This window comes from Carettochelys insculpta, chromosome 5 (genome assembly GCF_033958435.1).
Source record: "Carettochelys insculpta isolate YL-2023 chromosome 5, ASM3395843v1, whole genome shotgun sequence".
NCBI classification, from domain to species: domain Eukaryota; kingdom Metazoa; phylum Chordata; order Testudines; family Carettochelyidae; genus Carettochelys; species Carettochelys insculpta.
This window is the reverse complement of record NC_134141.1, coordinates 116,638,542-116,660,000: the sequence shown is the minus strand read 5'-3', so window position 1 is coordinate 116,660,000 and position 21,459 is coordinate 116,638,542. Positions and strand designations below refer to the sequence as shown.

The following is a 21,459-nucleotide window of genomic DNA, read 5'->3' as shown; positions in this document are numbered from 1 at the left end:
TTAGCGGCTAACTGAATTCATACATGGGTTTGATCAAATAAAATAGTTGTATTTACATGTCTGTGCTTAATTTGTGTTTTCCATGATTTACCTTCTAAAAATATGAACCCCAGGTTAAGAACCACTGCTCTAGTGGGCCAACAACTCTAGAAGTTTGTGTCATGTTATAACCTTGAAGAATCATATTAATTCAGGGTTAAACACAAATTTAGGATTAATTCAGACAGGGATCTTTCTGTATAACGTTTTGTGTGGTTGAAGATAAACCCCATGATTCCAGCAAGGTTTATCAATGATCGGGGATGACTTGTACTATCTACACTGACTTTAAACTAGTGCTTCGTAATGTTAGTTGCCACAACTTTTCAATTCTGTTATAAACACACCTAATTTTTAAAAAAAAGTAAAGACAATTCCACTGCAGCTATCTTAGGGGAGGGAGTTGTGGGGGAAATGACTCCTGGTGCCTCTATCGCCTCTCTTTTGGACAAACTGCCATAATCTGGCCAAAAAGAATGAAAGGAAAAAAAAACAAGTTTAATTGGCATCTGAACTTCTGTACTAGAACAACTTGCTAATGCAACAAGTTAGGTTCTATCAGACCGTTACATAGACACACACTAGGTCCTACCCAAACCAGACTTTATTCATGGAAGATAATAACGACTATTAGCCAAGAAACTCAGGGATGCAACCTTGTGCTCTGGATGTCCCGAAAACTCTGACTGTCCGATAGTAGGACTAGACAAAAGGGGATAATTGCCCTGTTCTGTTCATTCCCTCTGAAGCACTGGGCCCATTGGCTGACACAGTATGGTCATTCTCAGGTTAGACACATACACCACATCACATGCTCATATTTCTCCCTTCAGTTATATATGGAAGCAAACATATTCAAAAGAGGATCAGGGATATAGAAGAGACACCAAAACAGGATTTTTTTTCTCCTTCATTCAGAGGGAAGCCGGTTTTCTCTGTCCTCTTCCAATTCACACAGCCACATCTGTCTGTCCACCCAGCAACCCACAGAACCACATTTCCCAATATCAGGTGAACTATATAAGCAGACTGTTTCTGTAATGTTTTGACACCTAACATGTTATACAACAACCAGAAAATTAATCTATCTTGCTTTTCCAGTCCGCTGTCTCCCACTTTTCCTTTGGCTTCATTTTCCTCTCCTTAGCTCCTCTTTTTGACACTTCCTCCTTCTCACCCCGGTCTCCAGTTTTCCTCCCTAGCCTTTTCTAATCACTGTCCACTATGCTCCCCCTGCTGGTCCTACTCTGTTTTTGCAAGTCTTCTCCCACTCCAAGGTCCTCCTCTCAGTCTCCCCTTTTTCACTCCCCAAATCTGGCTCTCTCTTCATTTCCTGCCCCCCAACTTCTCAGGGATCAAACCCCACCCATTCTTCCTTTCCCCTCCCCCATTCTCTTCCTGCCCCAGGGCTCTCAATCCACCACACTGGGAGAAACTCTCCCATTTGAGTTTAATCTTCTTTTTATTGGGATTTTCCCCTTCTCTTCCATCCTCCCTCATGCATCAGCCGTTTAGCATGCCCAGACAGTTCAAACTATCCCTTGCACACTCAGACAAGCCCCAGCCTTTCAGTATTCCCACATACAGAGCATATGCCAGCCAGCCACCACAAGCCTTTGACACTCCAGCAGCCTTCCCCTCATTTAAACTTTAAAGATAGTTACCTCAACTGTAACTTTTTTTGGCAGCTTCTTCCATCTCCTCTGCCTCCTCGGCCTTTTGGAGGCCCCTGGCTCCAACCCAGGAGCATGTCCCACGGGTCCTCCTTCTGCCTGCTCTTGTTTTGTAATGAAAGGCACAGAGCTGAATGAGGAGGCACCTGTCTGTGGAGCAGACACCTTGTTTTGCTGTGAATTGGGCATCAGCAAAGCAGCCCCTCAGTATGTCTTACTAGGAGGAAGTCAAAACTGCAGGATTTTCTACACAAGCACTGTTCAAACTGGGAAGATAAGCATCTAGAAGCCAGGTGTCCTGTTCTCCTCTTTGGCATAGGCTTGTTAGCAGAGAAATACACAATTAGCTTAATAACAATCTTTTCAAGGCCCTTTGCCATGCATGTGAGGAGTGAATCTCTCATGGCTTTGTTGCCTAATAAAATATTGATAGTATGAGTGAAGCCTAGCTGGTTTAAAGTCTGGGATAGGTGGTTGGAAACCACACAGCTGCTCACACAAACTAACAAATTAGGCTTATTAATGTTCACCTCCAAGTAATTCCTGTGTTATCTAGCCTTACTGGCAACAGGTATATAGATGATGAATAGAAAGTAGCAGCAGGGATAGGTTGTGTTTCAAGCTGGAAAAAATACAGGCTGAATAAGGGTCCCTCATCTGATGAAGTGGGTCTTTGCCCACAAAAGCTTATGCTCCCTATTATCCGTTAGTCTATAAGGTGTCACAAGTCTTCTTGTTGTTTTTGAAGACAGACTAACTCAGCTACCTCTGATATTTTAGCTATGAATACCTAAAACTGCAAGTTATACATCAGATCCATAGTTTTGTTACACTTGTGAAAAGAGAGTGTAACATACCACCACTGCTGAAGGTAAGAGAATTCTAATTTAGTAGTGTTTAATGCCCTCTTTACTCAGGTACCAATGAAAACAAAAAAGCAGTCATGTAGCATGTTAGAGACTAACAAACTAATTTATTAGGTGATGCGCTTTCATGGGACAGACCCACTTCTTCAGGGATAGAAAATAGGGGATAGAAAATAAGACAAAGAATATCTTACTTCCCCTATATAAAACTATGGTACACCCACATCTTGAGTACTGCGTGCAGATGTGGTCTCCTCACCTCAAAAAAGATATATTGGCATTAGAAAAGGTTCAGAAAAGGGCAACTCAAGTGATTAAGGGTTGGAAAGGGTCCCATATGAGGAGAGGCTAGAGAGACTGGGACTTTTCAGTCTAGAAAAGAGGAAACTGAGGGGCGATATGATAGAGGTATATAAAATCATGAATGGTGTGGAGAAAGTGAATACAGAAAAGCTATTTACATGTTCCCATAAGATAAGAACTAGAGGACACCAAATGAAATTAATGGGTAGCAGGTTCAAAACTAATAAAAGAAAGTTTTTCTTCACACAGCGCACAGTCAACCTGTGGAACTCCTTACCAGAGGACGATGTGAAGGCTAGGACTCTAACAGAGTTTAAAAAAGAGCTCGATAAATATTTGGAGGTTAGGTCCATAGATGGCTATTAGCAAGGGGTAAGGTGTGGTGCCTAGCCTTTTGTTGAAGGTGGGAGATGGATGGCAGGAAACAAATTGCTTGATCATTGTCTTTGGTTCACCTCCTCTGGGGCACCAGGCATTGGCTACTGTCGGCAGACAGGATACTGGGCTACATGGACCTTTAGTCTGACCCAGTATGGCCGTTCTTATGTTCAGATCTATAGCCTTACCAGAACAGACTCAATATATAAAGCACAGAGGTCCAAAAATTATCAAGGTTGGCAATTCAGAAAAATTGTTATCATGGCTGGCAAATCAGATAGAAGAGCAGAGAGGGGTGGGGTGGGGAAGTGAGTGTAAAGTACTAATGATTACACAAGGTACAGCTTGGTAGAGAATTAGGCCTACTGTCTATGTTTCCAGTTTGTGCTCTGGCTGTTATCTGTAGCTGAAGAATACTGTTTTTGTTGGCAGCACCCCCATTATGCCTTACTCCTGGATTCACCTATAGCCCTGCTGTTTGGCACAACAAAGCTTAGAAATGGAAAGCAGCAGTATAACTCAAACCTATATCTGTTGTAGTAACTGATAACAATAATCCATATAGTTGTAAAGGCATGTTGTCAGGTTACAGTAATTCTTCCTTGGTTATAGTACTAATAATAATAACTTAAAATCTAAATTTACCCTTTGCCTCTTATTTTGTACTTTGGCTTTAACAGAGAAGCAAGCCCTGTTTTACTTTTCTGTTCTCACATAATGCTCCAAAGTAGTGGCTGCAAACACAACAGGGTTATGTCTACAAAAGCCCCAAACTTCGAAATGGCCGTACAAATGGCCATATCGAAGTTTACTAATGAAGCACTGAAATACATATTCAGCGCTTCTTTAGCATGCGGGCGGCCGCAGCACTTCGAAATTGACATGCCTCGCCGCTGCGCGGCTTGTCCCGACGGGGCTCCTTTTCAAAAGGACCCCACCTACTTTGAAGTCCCCTTATTCCCATCAGCTCATGGCAATAACGGGACTTCGAAGTAGGCGGGGTCCTTTTGAAAAGGAGCCCCGTCAGGACGAGCCGCGCGGCGGCAAGGCGTGTCAATTTTGAAGTGCCACGGCCGCCCACATGCTAATGAAGCGCTGAATATGCATTTCAGTGCTTCATTAGTAAACTTCAAAATGGCCATTTGCATGGCCATTTCGAAATTTGGGGCTAGTGTAGACACGGCCCAGGAGACTAGTTAATGTCAAGAAATTCAGTTGTTAAATTGGCCACAATATTAAGTAAAATATTTCTGTTCAATGGTTTGGCATGTTTTCCCCTCTACTCACCTTAGAATTAAGGCCCTGATTGTCCACTTCCTTATAAACCACTAAATTGCCCACTGAATCCCTGAGCCTGCAACTTGCTCAAGTAGAACCAGTTGCAAGATAGGGGTTTGAGTTTTTATAAACATTTTACATCTTAGCGAATAGCCTCATTGCTGTCTTCCTGCCAACGTTTTTGTGAATGATTTATTTGTGGTTCTTCCCTCATGGGCGCATTAGGCCCAGATTTTGTAAGCATGCATGTAGAGTTGGGGTGGGATTTTCAAAAGCACATAGGTGCCTGATTCTCAGATGCCAGAGCAACCAGGTGCCAAATTAATTAGAGGTGGCTAGTTCCACTATTCCTCATAGGATTTTCATTGTAGAGGGAGGGCTACTACTGCATGCTCCACTGGCCATGTGCAAGATTGACCACAGCCCATAGAGGGCGGGTGAGTGCAGTGCAATTCCGCCCAGCTTGTGCTTTAAGGCCAAACAGTCACATCAACCTGGGGTCATAGACTAACCCATTATGGCTACGTCTACACGTGAAGCCTACATCGAAATAGCTTATTTCGATGTAGCAACATCGAAATAGGCTATTTCGATGAGTAACGTCTACACGTCCTCCAGGGCTGGCAACGTCGATGTTCAACTTCGACGTTGCGTGGCACCACATCGAAATAGGCGCAGCGAGGGAACGTCTACATGCCAAAGTAGCACACATCGAAATAAGGGTGCCAGGCACAGCTGCAGACAGGGTCACAGGGCGGACTCAACAGCAAGCCGCTCCCTTAAAGGGCCCCTCCCAGACACAGTTGCACTAAACAACACAAGATCCACAGAGCTGACAACTGGTTGCAGACCCTGTGCCTGCAGCATGGATCCCCAGCAGCCGCAGCAGCAGCCAGAAGCCCTGGGCTAAGGGCTGCTGCCCACGGTGACCATAGAGCCCCGCAGGGGCTCGAGAGAGAGCGTCTCTCAACCCCTCAGCTGATGGTCGCCATGGCAGACCCCACTATTTCGAAGTTGCGGGACGCGCAACAACTACACGGTCCCTACTTCGACGTTGAACGTCGAAGTAGGGAGCTATTCCTATCCCCTCATGGGGTTAGCAACTTCGACGTCTCGCCGCCTAACGTCGAAGTTAACTTCGAAATAGCGCCCGGTGCGTGTAGCCGTGACGGGCGCTATTTCGAACTTAGTGCCGCTACTTCGAAGTAGCGTGCACGTGTAGACACGGCTTATATGTCCCCCTGTCTAAAGATAACAGCCTTATTGCAATATGCTGTCCAGTGGTGTGTCCCTTCTCCAGTCTTAGGAAAGCAACCTAAGCATACTTCTAGGTGTATAGAATGCCATGACATTACTGCATGGACCCTGAGCCATTAGGTGTTGGGACTGATCTTGCACCACTGAAATCATGCACAGACTTTACAAAATATCTTTACTTTTGGCACTGGTGAGGCCATATCTGGAATATCATGTCCAGTTACAGGTCCCTCATTATAAAAAGGATGTGAATGCATTGGAGAGAGTCCTGCAGAGGGCAACCAAAAGGGGACTGGAGCATGTGACTCATGAGGCGAGGCTGAGGGATTTGCATGTATTTAGTCTGCAGAAGAGAAGAGTGAGGGGAGATTAGATAGCAGCCTTCAACTACCTAAAGGAGGGGTTCCAAAGAGGATGGAGAGATGCTGTTCTCAGTGGTGACAGATGAGAGAACAAAGAGCAATGGTCTCAAGTTGCAGTGGAGGTGGTTAAGGTTGGAAATTTGTAAAATTATTTCTGTAGGAGGGTGGTGAAGCACTGGAATAGGTCACATAGGGAAGTGGTTGAATCTCCATCCCTAGAGGTTTTCAAGCCCCTGCCTGACAAAGTGCTGGCTGGGATGATTTTGTTGGGATTGATCCTGTTTTGAGCAGGGATTGGGACTTGACCTCCTGAAGTCTCTTCCAGCTCTATGATTCTATGATCTTGGAGCCATCACACTACCCCTATCTCTTAACCATTCAGTTCCCTTAGGAATATGGCAAACATTACACCAGAAAACTTGCTCCTACCACCCAACCAGTTATCATTATCCTCAAGCAGCAATGCAGGCACCTGTCATGAGAAGTACCTCTGACATCACAGAACTACATTTATTAAACGGTAGCTCCCAATGCTGTCACTAGACTAGGGATTGGCAACCTTTCCGTGATGGAGTGTTGAAATTCAATCTTTAGACCTCTATGTATGTTCCGAATGCTTGTGATACTTTTTAAAGTGACTAATAGTCCTACCTACAACAGCTTCATTAATAAATTAAGACCCAGAGCTTTATTCTTAAGGTGGTGTTTGGTAGTATGAATCCACAGGCAGCATGGGTTTGAGCTGTATGGGGGAGGAGAGTTGGGGCTGAGCTTCCGCCTTTTGGGACAATGAAAATCAGCTTGTGTGCCACTCTTGGCACCCATGCCAGGGGTTGCTGACCCTGGCATTGGCAGTTAAGTACTGCTATTCACTTGACTAGCAGCCCTCTCACAATAAGCTGGCCATGCCTCCTCTGGATATCTCCCAGAAGCAAACATTTGAAATGCAAGTACGTAGCCAATACTGATAACGTCTAATATAAAAATGATACATGCGCACAAAGAGTACAAACAGAATGAGTGAATCATAAGCGTTCTCTACATATATCACTTGTTCTACTTTGTCCAAGATTTGATGCAAACAGTGGTCGCAACAATGATTTGTATGTTCATCTCACAGATGCAGTGATGTCACACACTGTTGAAATTTTTGTGTATTGAAAAAGCCTTGTTCCCTCAAATATGGTGCGATTACTGAAGGAGTCTCATGTAGCGATAGTATAGGAAGCCACAGTTATGTGTTAATTTGATTGTGCCTGTAATGCGCTGCATGATGGTGCTGAGTTGGGAGTCCTTATATGCTGTGTAGAAGCTACGTGTCCTGATTAGTGAAGATACGGTTCAGTACACCGTGGCCAGGGAAGAGGTCTGTAGAATTTTTGCATTGGCTTTCCAAGTCATTGCTGACAATTTCTGAATAAAATTTTATTATTTTCTCATAGATATTTTTCAAGTGCTGCTGGTAGGTGAGATTTTGGTCTAACATCTCACTATCATGAAGGATAGATGATGATGACATCCTTCTCTTTGTCTGCCCTGTTACATGCTATTGAACAATCAGTGCCAGCAGATCTCTATTTGAGCATCACTCAGCAAATAACCATATTGAATAGCAATAGACGTGGATATCTTATCCACCACTAACCCACGGTCCACTCACCCAATCCCCATCCCAGCTAACCTACCTGTAACTCATCTCTTGAATGTCTCCTCCAGAATGTATGTTTATGTACTCTCAAGTGCTCCTTCATGTACCTCTTAAATTTTCCCATCCCGCTTTCTGTCTTTTAAACACATATTCTGCTGCCCCTCCACTTATTGGGTGCTGCATTTAGCCCTCCAGATGCAGAGCTCCCAGCATCCTTCTGGGATTGGGACCTGGCAGCCTAACTTGCCTAGTTTGAAATTTTGTTTGGACAATCAGGGGGTTCCATTTCAGTTGGGGACTTAAAAGGCTGTGGGTGCATCAGTGCAGGCGTTCTATTGGTTGGGGCTTGGACTGTACCATGGTATAAACTCCCAGATCCTATGGCCACGTACCATGGAATCTCCTCAACACTTAGGGATTTGAACATGACAATAGGTACCTAAGCCTGGAAAAGGGTGACCAAGAGTCTGTATTTTTTATCAAACATGCAAGCAAAAAGCGACTCTCCCCAGCCTGGTAAAAATGAACAAGTGTATGTATGCCCATTAGTAACTGAGGGAGGGGGAAAGGAGGAAGTGTTGAGGGGCCTCAGAGAAGGGCGGGGGTTTGGTTTTGTACAGTGAGAAAGTTAGTAACCCTAGCCAGGCATTCAGAAAAGAAGTTAGGTGGTATGATGTCATCACAATGCCTAACTTTCAAGCATCCAGAAAATCACTGGAAACCACAAAGCCTGAGATAGACACTTAAGGCCCCTATACATCCTATGAATGGAATTCACTAAAGGGAAGAGGCTGACAATTCCTTAGGCTAATAATCCACAAAGTGGAACCCAATGGAACCACCTTCTGCAACCACTTTTTCATCATTTAGCCACAGTGAACAGCTTCAATGGGCGAGACTGAGAGAAGCCCACATCAAACTATCCCACTGGTCTGTGTTTCAAACACCCCCAAGAGGTGGGAGACCACTGTTCAAAACCTTGCTCCACTCAGGCAGAGAGGGAGGTACTAAAGCTGGGTCTCTCACATGCAGGTGTTTTCATCACTAGGTAAAACTTAGGTGCCTATGGTACTTCTGCGGCAGAAACTTAGATACTAAACATTAAGCACCTACAGGACGAGGCAGCAGTGTGAGTTTTGTGGATCAGTGGTGCTGGGCACTTGGATTTAGGTATCTAACTGTGGACGTACTTTTGGCTTCTTTACAAACAACCTTTTACTTCCTGAGTTAAGAGGAGGAATACACTAGTTTTAATGCTGTATTTAAAACACATATTAAGCAAATTATATTGAATGCAAAAATATATTAATACAAAGTAATGGTTATAGCTTCAGAGCTAAAATTACAAATAAGGTTAAGGTTTCTACAGCAATATTAACATATAGTTATATTGCAGTGTAGTTTCATTCCAGCTAAATACATTAAACTCTGTTTGATCTAAATAAAAGAAAACAGCAGAAATGTAGCACTTTAAAGACTAGCAAAATGATTTATTCGGTGATGAGCTTTTGTGGGACAGACCCACTTCATCAGATCAATCTCATATCCAATACAGACTGACATTTAAAAGTTCAGAGGACTTAAAATAAATTGCAATAGAAATTGACATGGGTTGAGGGGTGGGGGGATGTTACTTGTCCTGCCTGAGATAATTACAAGCATCAAAGCAATCCTTGTAAATGTTAGCATACTGTGGGGTCATGCAACTGCCCATAGTAGTGCTACTAATCTGGAGGTATAAAGAGCTCCCTGTCTCTACTCAAGACCAAATTCACTCAGGCACACCATCTGAGCCCTGGCCTGGATTATGTTATTTACTGCCTAAAATCCACAAACCTGGAAGCCCAGGACAACCTATCATATCACGTATTGGCACCCTTACCACCAGACTGTCCAGCTACGTAGACTCCCTCCTCAAACCCTACACCACGAGCACTCCCAGCTACCTCTGAGATACCACTGACTTCCTAAGGAAATTACAAAACATCGGAAACCTTCCTGACAATTCCATCCTTGCCACCATGGGTGTCAAGGCTCTCTACACCAATATTCCACAAGAAGATGGACTACAAGCGATCAGGAATACCATCCCTGATGTTACCACAGCAAATCTGGCAGCTGACCTATGTAGCTTTGTTCTCACCCACAGTTATTTCCAGTTTGGGGAAAATTTACACCTCGCATGGCCCCACAGTATGCTAACATTTTTATGGGTGACTTAGAACAACGATTCCTTAGCTCTCGTCCCCTGTAACCCCTTCTTTACTTATGCTACACTGATGACATCTTTATAATTTGGACCCACACTAAAGAGACTCTGGAAGAATTCCACAGAGATTTTAACAACCTCCATCCTACCATCCATCTCAGTTTTGACTATCCCACATGAGAAATACATTTCCTGGATACCACAGTACAAATCACTGATGGCCACTTTGACACGACTCTCTACCGAAAATCCATGGACTACTACACTTACCTTCTTGCCTCCAGCTTCCATCCAGCGCACACCACACAATCCATTGTTTATAGCCAAGCGCTTAGATACAATCACATCTGCTCTGATCCTACTGATAGAGACTAAAAACTACAAGACCTCTACCAAGCATTCATAAAACTTAACTACTCACTGGGAAAGGTAAAAAAAAACCAAATTGACGAATACCCAGAAACCAGACACTTCAAGATAGGGCCCATAAGATCAATAACAGAACACCACTTGTTATCACCTATAGCACCCCCAACTCAAACCCTGCAACACATCATTACAATCCTAAAACCTATTCTGAATCACAATGCTACACTACAGAAGGCCGTAGGTGACAGGCCTGTCCTTTTCTATAGACAACCTCCTAACCTAAGGAAGATTCTCACCAGCAATCACAGGCCACATCATAGTAATACTAATCCTGACGCTTTTCCTTGCAACAAACCCCGCTGCCAACTTTGTCCATGTATTTATTCTGGGAATACCATCACTGGACCTAACCATGTTAGTTACAAGATCAAAGACACAGTCTCGTGCACTTCCAGAAACATTATATATGCTATTATGTGCCAACAATGCCCTGCCACTATGTACATTGGACAGACTGGGCAAAACCTTCACCAAAGAATAAATGGACACAGAGCAGATATCAAGAAAGTCAATACACATAAGCCGGTTAGTGAACACTTCAGTGGAGTGGGCCATTCTGTTAAAGACCTGAAAATTTGTGCCCTAAAACAGAGAGAATTTAAAAACAGATTAGAGCAAGAAATTTGTGAGTTGGAATTCATATTCAAATTCGACATATTAACGTGGTATGAAGAGAGACATCAATTACCTCGCATTGCAAGGACTGCATCCTTTCCTTTGATGCTAACTCATTCTGTTAGTCTTCAAAGTGATAACAGTTCTGCTGTTTTGTTTTGTTGGAGTGCAGACTAACATGGCTACCTCTGTTTTATCTGGCATTCAATCAGTCGGAACTCTCAAATAACCGGCATAACTCTCAAATCCCAAGCCATGACACCACTTCCCCTTTGCTTCCCCACAGCTGCTCTCTATTATCCAGAACATTTGAACATCTGGCAACCTCCTGGTCCCAAGGTTGCTGGATATGACAGAGATGACTGTATGTAGTTTAAAGACTATCTATAGTTCAGACAGATAATAAAACAATTGTGCAATGTGGACCAAGTTAAGGCTCTTAACTTCTATACTGATATCTACTTTACAATCTCAATGTTGCAGCAGAGTCAGTTTAGTACCTTTTACTCGTGTATGTTTTTTTTTTTTAAATTTTCATCATTCTTAAAGAGAAGTTCCTATGTATAATGTTAGCTTTCATGTAATTCCAATTATGATTACAGGCTCACATCCTACCTGCGTGAAATGAGAGAACATCTTGAGTTCCTATGTTTGAAATAACAGTCTGGACCTATACATAGAATGCTTCTGCCAACGCGCACAGGCAGAAATTGTGGAGAAACAGCATTGTTTGCCTCACAACATCAGTCATGCAGAACGCAATGCCATCCACAGCCTCAGAAACAACTCTGACATTATAATCAAAGAGGCAGATAAAGGAGGAGCTATTGTCATCATGAACAGGTCTGACTACCAGAAGGAGGCTTCCAGACAACTCTCCAATACCAGATTTTACAGGCTACTTTCCTCAGATCCCACCGACGAATACACTAAGAAACTACACCATCTGCTCAGGACACTCCCTACACAAGCACAAGAACAGATTTATACCAACACACCTCTAGAGCCCCATCCGGGACTATTCTACCTACTACCCAAGATCCACAAACCTGGAAATCCTGGACGCCCCATCATCTCGGGCATTGGCACTCTCAGTGAAGGACTGTCTGGTTATGTGGACTCTCTCCTCAGACCCTATGCCACCAGCACTGCCAGCTATCTCCAAGACACCACTGACTTCCTGAGAAAACTGCAATACATTGATGACCTACCAGAAAACACTATCCTAGCCACCATGGATGGAGAGGCTCTCTTTACCAACATCCCACACAAAGATGGAATAAATGCTGTCCGGAACAGTATCCCTGATAATGCTACAGCACATCCGATGGCTGAGCTCTTTAACTTTATCCTCACACACAACTATTTCAGATTTGGTGACAATATATACCTTCAAATCAGTGGCACAGCTATGGGTACCCACATGGCCCCTCAATATGCCAATATTTTCATGGCTGACCTGGAACAGCGCTTCCTTCGCTCTCGTCTACTAACACCCTGTCTCTACTTACGCTACATTGATGACATCTTCATCATCTGGAACCATGGGAAGGAGACTCTGGAGGAATTCCACCGTGACTTCAACAACTTTCACCCCAACATCAACCTCAGCCTGGAACAGTCTACACAGTAGATCCACTTCCTGGACACCACCGTGCTTATACGTGATGGCCACATCAATACCACCCTGTACCGTAAATCCACTGACCGCTACACCTACTTTCATGCCTCCAGCTTCCATCCCAGACACGCCACAGGGTCCATTGTCTACAACCAAACACTAAGATATAACCGCATTTGCTCCAACCCCTCCGACAGAGACAAACACCTACAGGATCTCTACCAAGCATTCTTGAAACTGCAATACCCACCTGAGGAAGTGAAAAAACAGATCAACAGAGCCAGACGTGGGCCACGAAGCCTCTTATTATAGAACAAGCCCAAGAGAGAAACCAACAGAACACCACTAGCCATCACCTACAGTCCTCAGCTAAAATGTCTACAGCGCATCATCAGGGATTTACAACCCATCCTGGACAATGATCCCCCACTTTCACAGGCCTTGGGAGGCAGACCAGTCCTTGCCCACAGACAACCTGCCAACCTGAAGCAAATGCTAACCAGTAACTATACTCCGCACCATAGTCACTCTAACTCAGGGACCCATCCATGCAACAAATCTTGTTGCCAGCTCTGCCCACATATCTACACCAGCAACACCATTACAGGACCTAACCAGATCACCCACACCATCATGGATTCATTCAGCTGCACATCTACCAATATGATTTATGCCATCATGTGCCAGCAATGTCCCTCTGCTATATACATTGGACAAACTGGACAGTCTCTACGTAAAAGAATAAATGCACACAAATCAGATATCAGAAATGGCAATATACAAAAACCCGTAGGAGAGCACTTCAATCTCCCGGGCCACACACTAGCAGACTTAAAAGTAGCTATCCTATGGCAAAAAAATTTCAAGACCAGACTTCAAAGAGAAATTGCTGAGCTACAATTCATCTGCAAATTCGACACCCTCAGCTAAGGATTAAACAAAGACTGTGAATGGCTGGCTAAATACAAAAGCAGCTTCCCCTCCCTTGGTGTTCACACCTCCAGATCAACTGCTGATAGTAGGCCTCATCCTTCCTGACTGAGCTAACCTTGTTATCCCCACCCTTGCTCTGGCTTATTTATACCTGGCTCTGCAGATTTCCATGACCAGCATCTGATGAAGTGAGTCTTTGCTCATGAAAGCTCATGCTCAAAATTTTCTTTAGTCTTTAAGGTGCCACAGGATCCTTTGTTGCTGTTACAGATCCAGACTGACATGGTTACCCCTCTGATATGTTTGATTGGAGATAGTTTTCTCCTAGGGTGAATTGAAGGGACAGCAATATATTAATTTTAATTGTAATGTCTATTCTGAGGATAGAAAGAAATATATGCTATTCTGTAACTATTGACATATATGCTTTATTTTAAGAAGCCATACAGCTCCATTCAGTGCCCAGCCCACCCTGCCACTGGCTCATTGTTCCTGGAGAGGGGTGGTAAGCTGCCTAGCATCTGCCATGACAAACAATGTAGGGTGGCCATCTATTAACAGTTGCCATGCTAGTCACAGAATGCCTTGGCAGGACCGGGCCTGGATATGGAGCAGGTAGCTAATGGCGGGGGGGTTGAGCACTGAATAATGGGGGGGTGTGGGCAGGGAGCTAATGGCACCATGGTGCAGGGATTAGGAATGGTGATCACAGCAGTCCTAAACCCACCCCAACAGGGTATAGGCATGGAACAAAAGACAGGGTGTCAGACACAGTGCAGGGAGCTAACAGCCAGCAGGGCTGGGCATAGCATTAACATGAGGGTGGCAAAAAGCTATGGGTGGGTGTTAGCTTTTAGCTCAGACTCTAGAGAGGCCTGCGGTGAGCTCCAAAGGCCCCAGGCTCCAGCCTACCTGAGGGCAGTAACAAGTAAGAAGACACTCAGTGAACTGCACCGAGGCGTGCACGTTACACAGGCACAGAACGCAGTGCGGCCATGAAGTTAATGGCGGGAGGGGGTAAAAGCTGGGGCGGCCGCGCACAGAACTGCCGGCAGAAGAAGGGGGGTTGGTGGTTCCTCGGCTGGCAGGGAGCTAACGTGTTATCCCCGCCCCCAAGTGCTTCTCGGGAGAGGTGGGGAGAAGGCAGCCAGGCCGAGCAGCTCAGGATACCCGACAACCAAACATCACATTCTGAGCGCTCAACAGCTGTGCACGTGCTCCGGAGTTAAACGGCCGGCGGGGGAGGGTTTCCCCCGTTGTCCTATGTGCTGATTGGTCAGTTTCACGTGCGGGCCTTCCCTTCCTATATGAGGATTGGTAGTTCTTCAAGCATATCTATTTTGAAAATTTCTTGATTGGACCGTACACGGCAGTTCCCGCCTTCCCGCCCGCTGATTGGTCAGTACCTCAGGCAGTCCTTCCCTCCCCATCCATACGGAGCACGGATGAGACGTGGTGGGGTGGGTACTCTGCGTTCCCTAGCGGTTTATACTCTCCTGCGCAGGCCGTGAGTGAAGCGGGTCATTGCCCGCATATCCCGCAACAATGGAGCTTTCCTACCAGACCCTGAAGGCCACCCACCAAGCTAAGGAAGCGGTGAGTGCAGTTTAGAGGCCGCTGTGCTTCTCCGTTACTATGACGACCGGGCAGCTGGAACGGTGAACTACTGCGCGTGCGCAAGGGAGGCCACCATGCTGGCAGGTCTCGGTGCGCAGATGCAGTTACGAGCCCAGGGCGAGTTTAGTGCGCACGCGCGGAGTAGAGCGTTTAGCTTTTCCGTTTCGGGGGTGGGCAGCTCAGGAAGGGGGGTTGTTCTCAGCTCCGAGGAGGGGGTGTCTGTCCTCACCGCTGCAGGCCTGGTGGTCAGGTGCTCCGCTTCTCTCCGCCTGTTGGACTCCCTGCTGCTCAAGCAGTCACCTCAGGTCGCTCTTTGCTCCCCCCACCACGACAAAGGGAGGAGGGACCCAACCCCCTTCCTACTCTCTCTCTCCCAGCAAAATGGGGAGGCTCCCATTGTCCTGCTTCTCCACTCCCTCACCCCTACACTCCCACAAGTCTGGGCGGGGCAAACTGTCCTAGCCCCCCCCAACACAAATAAGGGTGTGATCTATGCCAAACACATGTAAAAATCAGAGGGGTACCACTGTTGTACCCCCCCAGACATGTACACATGAGAGATCCACTCTCTTCTCCATCCCCATGCCACCCAAAAAGGGATGGGAGGGTTCTACCTTCTCCCCCGTCTCATAGAAACGAGGGAGGGTCCCATTATTGTATTCCCCCACCACAAATGGAGGAAGGTACCGTTGTGCTATCTTCCAAAAACACAAACTGGGAAAGTGTCCTCTCTCCCTTTCCCTAAAATGGGAGCGTGTCATCCTTTCCCCAGAGCTGCTGTGCCTCTGCTGACATGCACCATAGAAACACCCAATAGAAAGTAAAAGGGGGTGGGGATAATGAGAGGAAATCTGCACCTGTTCAGTCTCTCCTATGCTTTTTTTAAAATGAGTTTCCCCCAACATGAGCAGTGGGATGTGCCTCAATGTGGTTTGGGTAACAGAGCATGGAAGTGTTATGATAGTGCCAAAAAGTCCTAGTCATGAACCAAGACCTCCTTGAGATGTGTTAACACAGAACACAAACATGGTCTCTCCGCCACAAATCTTGCAATCAAACTAGTATTGTCAGCTAGTTGGGGAAGGAGATAGAGATTTGTTTACCACTCCCTCAATGAGAAGGACTTTAAAAAAGCTAAATATTTTCATTACTAAAATCTTACACCCCACTCAGAATGTTACATTCCATGTCTCAGTTCCTAGCTGCAGGAAGCAAATCTTTACCAACCCCTCTGCTTTTGTGTAATTTTCTGTGGTTTGCTAAAGGATACTTCTGTGAGATGTATATGACTAGCATATGATATGGCATATGATTCTTGAGGCTGAAAAATTGAGTTTAAGGGCTTGATTTCTTTTTCTTTTGTAAATGAAGTACAGTCCTGTATAATTTTCAGAAGCTGCAAGGCATTTACCTCCCATCACTTTTGAAAATTCCACTATTAAGTGTCTAAATACCTCTGAACATCTGTCCCTATTAGTATGTCTACGTAACATCCTTATTCCAAAATAAGCTATTCCAGAATGGCTGTTCCAAAATTGCTTATTTCAAAATAATGGTATTATACACAAAAATACATTTTGAAATAGCACTTACTTATTTTGAAATAGATTGTCTAGACACATAGGCTGCTTCTAAACATGCTCCTTCCTCTGGAAGGGGCATGGTAATGAGCAGCCCTGAAAATGCTAATAAGGTGCATATGTAAATTTTCCACACCTCATTAGCATATGGCCCCATGATTCAGAGTCTGGAAGATGCTCTTCCGGACTCCAAAATAGCTGTGTAGACGCATGGCCCGCAGGGATCTTCCAGAAAAAAACCCTTCTTCTGGGTTTTTTTCAAAATTTTGAGGAATGGGGAGGGGCTTCCAGAAGAAGGGTTTTTTTCCTGGGGATCCCTGCAGGCCACGCGTCTACAGTGCTATTTTATAGTCCTGAAGACCTTCCTCTGGACTCTGAATCATGTGGCCATATACTAATGAGGCATGGAAATTTACATCTGTACCTTATAAGAATTTTCTCAGGCACTATTCCTTGGGAAATAAGGTTTACCAATTTCAAAACAAGATGGCTGCTATTTCAGGTTTATTTTGAAATAGTGGTTACGTCGTGTAGACGCTAAGTTAGTGATTTTGAAATAACAGCTCTATCATAAGATATTTGATCGAGGCTGTGGAGTCTCAGATACAACTGATTCCTGCAGGGCTAGCATTAGAGGCAGACAAGCTGGAGGGTTTCATTGGGTACCACCTTCTGGGGTGCTTCATGGCTTCACCACCCAATCATGCAGTTTTTGGTTCTTTTGCTTGGCTGTTCTGCACTTGGTTTGGGGGTTTTATTGTTTTGCTTTGGTAGTGTTTATTAGGGTAGATTTTTTGGGGGGGGTCATTTGTGTGCACGCGTGCACGTACACTAAAAATGTTCTCTATACTGGGCAGCAAAAAAACTGCAGAACACTTAGAGCTGTCCTCACGTCCTGTTTCCCACTCTTGTATGATGATTTCTGGACTCCAGTTCTTTCCAGATACAGTAAAACCCTGATTTACGTGATTGCGACTTACGTGTTACTTGGATTAATGCGAGTCAATATCAGCAAGTGGAGTTGACCAGGCGGTGCAGTGCTTAGCTTGCCAGCTCCAGTCTCCCGCTCCCCAAGCTGGAGGAAGCCGGGGAGCAGCTGCACCACCATATCAGTCTGCCCCCTGGTACACTCCCCTACCACTCGCAGGAGCTGGGAAATTAACCAGTGTTGCTGGCTCCAGTAAGTGGCAGGCAGCTGGAGGAAAACTGACCAGCGCTGCTGCATCTGGCTTAAGGCTCCCTGCTGCTCATGGGAGCAGGGAGCCAGTGGCAGTCAGGATTGGGAACCTGTCCTGACTTACACAAATTTTGGCTTACACTTGATCAGGAATGCAATCTACATGTGAGTGAGGGATTTACTATATCTACTCTGTAGATCTTTGTGGTTTCTTTTATCTATAGGACTGTCATAAATGTAAATATTTGCAATTCTATAAAATAATTGGGGAGGAGGGATAACTCAGTGTTAGATCATTGGCCTTGTAAACCTAGGGTCATGAGTTCAGTCCTTGAAGGGGCCTTTCAAAGGTCTGAGGCAGATTAGATTTTAAACAAACAAAAACAGATCATCAGGGATGGTGATAGGTCCTGCTGTGAGGGCAGGGGACTGGACCTGAGGACCTCTTAAGGTCCCTTCCAGTTCTCTGAAATATGTATGTTTCATTTAAAATTATAAATACATACAAACATCTTTATTTCTTTAATTGAGGTGGTCCTGCTAATTGCGTATCTTTCATTATATTGCACTTGACTATGCATTAAAAGCTAGCGGAAATGTAGAACTTTAAAGACTAACAAAATGATTTATTCAGTTTATTAGTCTGTATTGGAAATGAAATTGAGCTGAAGAAGTGGGTCTGTCCCACGAAAGCTCATCACCAAATAAATCGTTTTGTTAGTCTTTTAAAGTGCTACATTTCTACTGCTTTGTTTTGAAGCATACAGGCTAACATGGCTACCTCTTTGCTACTGTTCATTAAGGCTGTGGCCACACTTGGCCAAACCTTCAAAATGGCCAAATCTAAGACTACTAATGTGCTGAATTGAATATTCAGCGCCTCATTAGCATTCACACGCTTCCAGATTCAGCGCTTTGAAAGCACCACTTTCGAATGCGTGAGGCTCGGCACGGCTATGCATGGGGTCCTTTTTGAAAGGACCCCACACATTTAGAAATCCCCTTATTCCTCTCAGCTGAGGGGAATAAGAGGATTTTGAAATGTGCGGGGTCCTTTCGAAAAGGACCCCCATGTAGCCGCGCCGAGCTGGGCACGTTTGAAAGCAGCGCTTTTGAAGGGCCTCAGCTGGAAGCATGCAAATGCTAATGAGGCGCTGAATATTCAATTCAGCGCCTCATTAGTATTCTTCGAATTGGCAATTAGCATGGCCATTTCGAAGATTTGGCAGAGTGTGGCCACAGCCATAGAGCTAGTTCAGTTGACTGCATTCCTTGACCTGTCCCTTTAATGCCACCTCCTGGCTAAAATCAAATGTAATCTCAGTTGAATACTTGATACAATTTTTATGCCATAGTCTCATTTGTATCAGTCAGGACAATGCATGAAATTCTGACTCCACTGGAGACCTTGGCACAATTCACATTTATTTCAGTATGGCTGAGATTTCTCCACATGTGTTTTGTAATGATGCCCCAGATGTAGAATGCGCTTCCTATAGCTCAGTGGTGTCCAATAGTAGTTCAAGGATCTCCACGGTCTGACTAAATGCCCTTCCTCAGAGCCAGGCACCCCCAGGCCTCCTCCCCCCATTCTAACTACATGCCCTCCCACTCTCCCAGAGCCAGGCACCCCCAGGCTTCTTCCTGCCATTCTAACTGAATGCCGTCAGCTTACCAGAGCTTCTGCCACTGGAGTCACAGAAGCTGCTGGAGCTGGGGCCACTGGGGATGGGACTTCACAGAGGCCGCCAGGGTCAGAGGAGCCGTGCCTTGGCCAAAGCTGCCATGGCTGTGGCCAGAAATGCTGAGCCGGGGCTGGAGGAGCTGTGTGAGGCCTGGGGCCTCAGGAGCAGCAGGGGCCACCAGGATCGGAGGAGCTGCACTGTGGCTGAAGTTGTCATGGCTGTGGCCAGAGGAGCTGTTCTAGGGCCGGAGGAGCCACGCCAGGGTTGGAGGAGCTGCAGCGGCTGCTGCTGCCACCACGTGCTAGTCCCACCCACTGGTGGGGTGTGTGCACAGAGCTGGTGGAAGACGCTGGACGTGTGCAGCTCTGAGGAGCTGCATTTAAAGGCTCCAAGAGCCCCATGTGTCTCCAGAACCCGGAATCGCCACACTGCGGTGTCCTGTTTACCACATGAACTAAGCTGTACCATATTTTTTTAGCAAATAATTTGGAGTTGAGTATGGGAACAGTTCAGTTTTAAAAGTAAAATAGATTACAGATGCATGTGTCTTTAACAACTACAAAGAAATGAATACATGACATTTTTATTTTGTTAATTTAGAAAAAACACTATGATGCAGCTAATTAGTGAAGTGCTCAACTATTTAGCTTTTCAAACAAGATCATGTTTAAGTGCCTTAAGCTTTTATTAATTGAATGGACCCAAAAATGCTCTCTAGTAATTGGAAATGTAATTACACACATTTTTTTTGTTCTTCTAAGAATAGGAGCTTATTAAACTTTAAATACTTAAACATCTATTGAAATACCAATGACTATAAACAGCATGCCATTCTAAATACTAATTAAAGAGCACAGCTAAATCACTGTAAAGCTAAACTGAATTTTAAATAACATTTTACTTGTAAGTGCTCCTTGTCTTCCACACATGTGTAAGATTTACCAGTTCCTTGCTAAACAGAGCTGAAGTCCCTGTTTGGTGATAGTTTGTTACAGTTTGCTTTCAGGCTGGCTGTTTGTATGAAACGGACCTGAGTGGCTGAGTGGTGCATTAGGCTTGTTATGCAGTAGAAGATCTATCTTATAAGGTTTTCAATGGCTTTAGCTCCTCTTGACTTCAGCAGGACTCCTCAACATGTCATAGGCTTGGAGTCATCACTATATTGATTGTGAAAGAAAGTTGCTGTCTTCTGGTAGGCCATCAGAGAGCCACTGTGAGATGATTTGGTAGTTTTAAGGCTTGTCTACACAAATATTTAGTTTTGTGGTGAGCTGGGGTCTGAATCTACTGCTCAGTTGCCTGTTGTGGATAGTCTGTGTGGACCTTGCTGATGTACATAAATTGTTTATTAATGCATCTTTTGCCCTGTGAAATGGGACTAGGCCAGTCAACCTCAATATGCCTCAGAAAAGTCTCCGTGCGGACAGTTGGTCCACAGCAGGCTACCACTGGGTAGAACAACCACCCAGCTTACTGAAAATTAATTATTTGTGTGGATGAGCCCTTAACGGAATTTTCATTGTCCTGTAGAAACCTGCACAAAACTAACCATCACAAACAGCAGTCTTACTGCCTTTCTCACCAAAGGACAAATGCTGAATGGGCCATGGAAACTAAACTACCTTCTCATTTTAAGGAGGTCTTTTCTTGGGAGAATTTTTGTCAAAGAGGCCAACAATGACTGGTTTCAAGAGTGGGAGCAACAGTAATATAAACTGTTTTGGGGCATGCCTCCAAGATAGGGCCCTGAACAATACTGTAGGTGCTTCTGCTGGAATCGGAAAGAAAC

At 44.9% G+C, this 21,459-nt stretch overlaps 1 protein-coding gene across 1 annotated transcript in view; it reads left to right on the top strand.

The window, feature by feature from the left end:
• Positions 1 to 15,092: 15,092 nt before the first annotated feature.
• KATNAL2 (katanin catalytic subunit A1 like 2) overlaps positions 15,093 to 21,459 on the top strand; it is a 55,216-nt gene continuing 48,849 nt past the window's right edge. Inside the window, exon 1 of the mRNA XM_074995815.1 lies at positions 15,093 to 15,207. Within this exon, the coding sequence (XP_074851916.1) occupies positions 15,157 to 15,207 (51 nt within the window). The 5' untranslated portion in view covers positions 15,093 to 15,156. The remainder of the gene's footprint in view (positions 15,208 to 21,459) is intronic.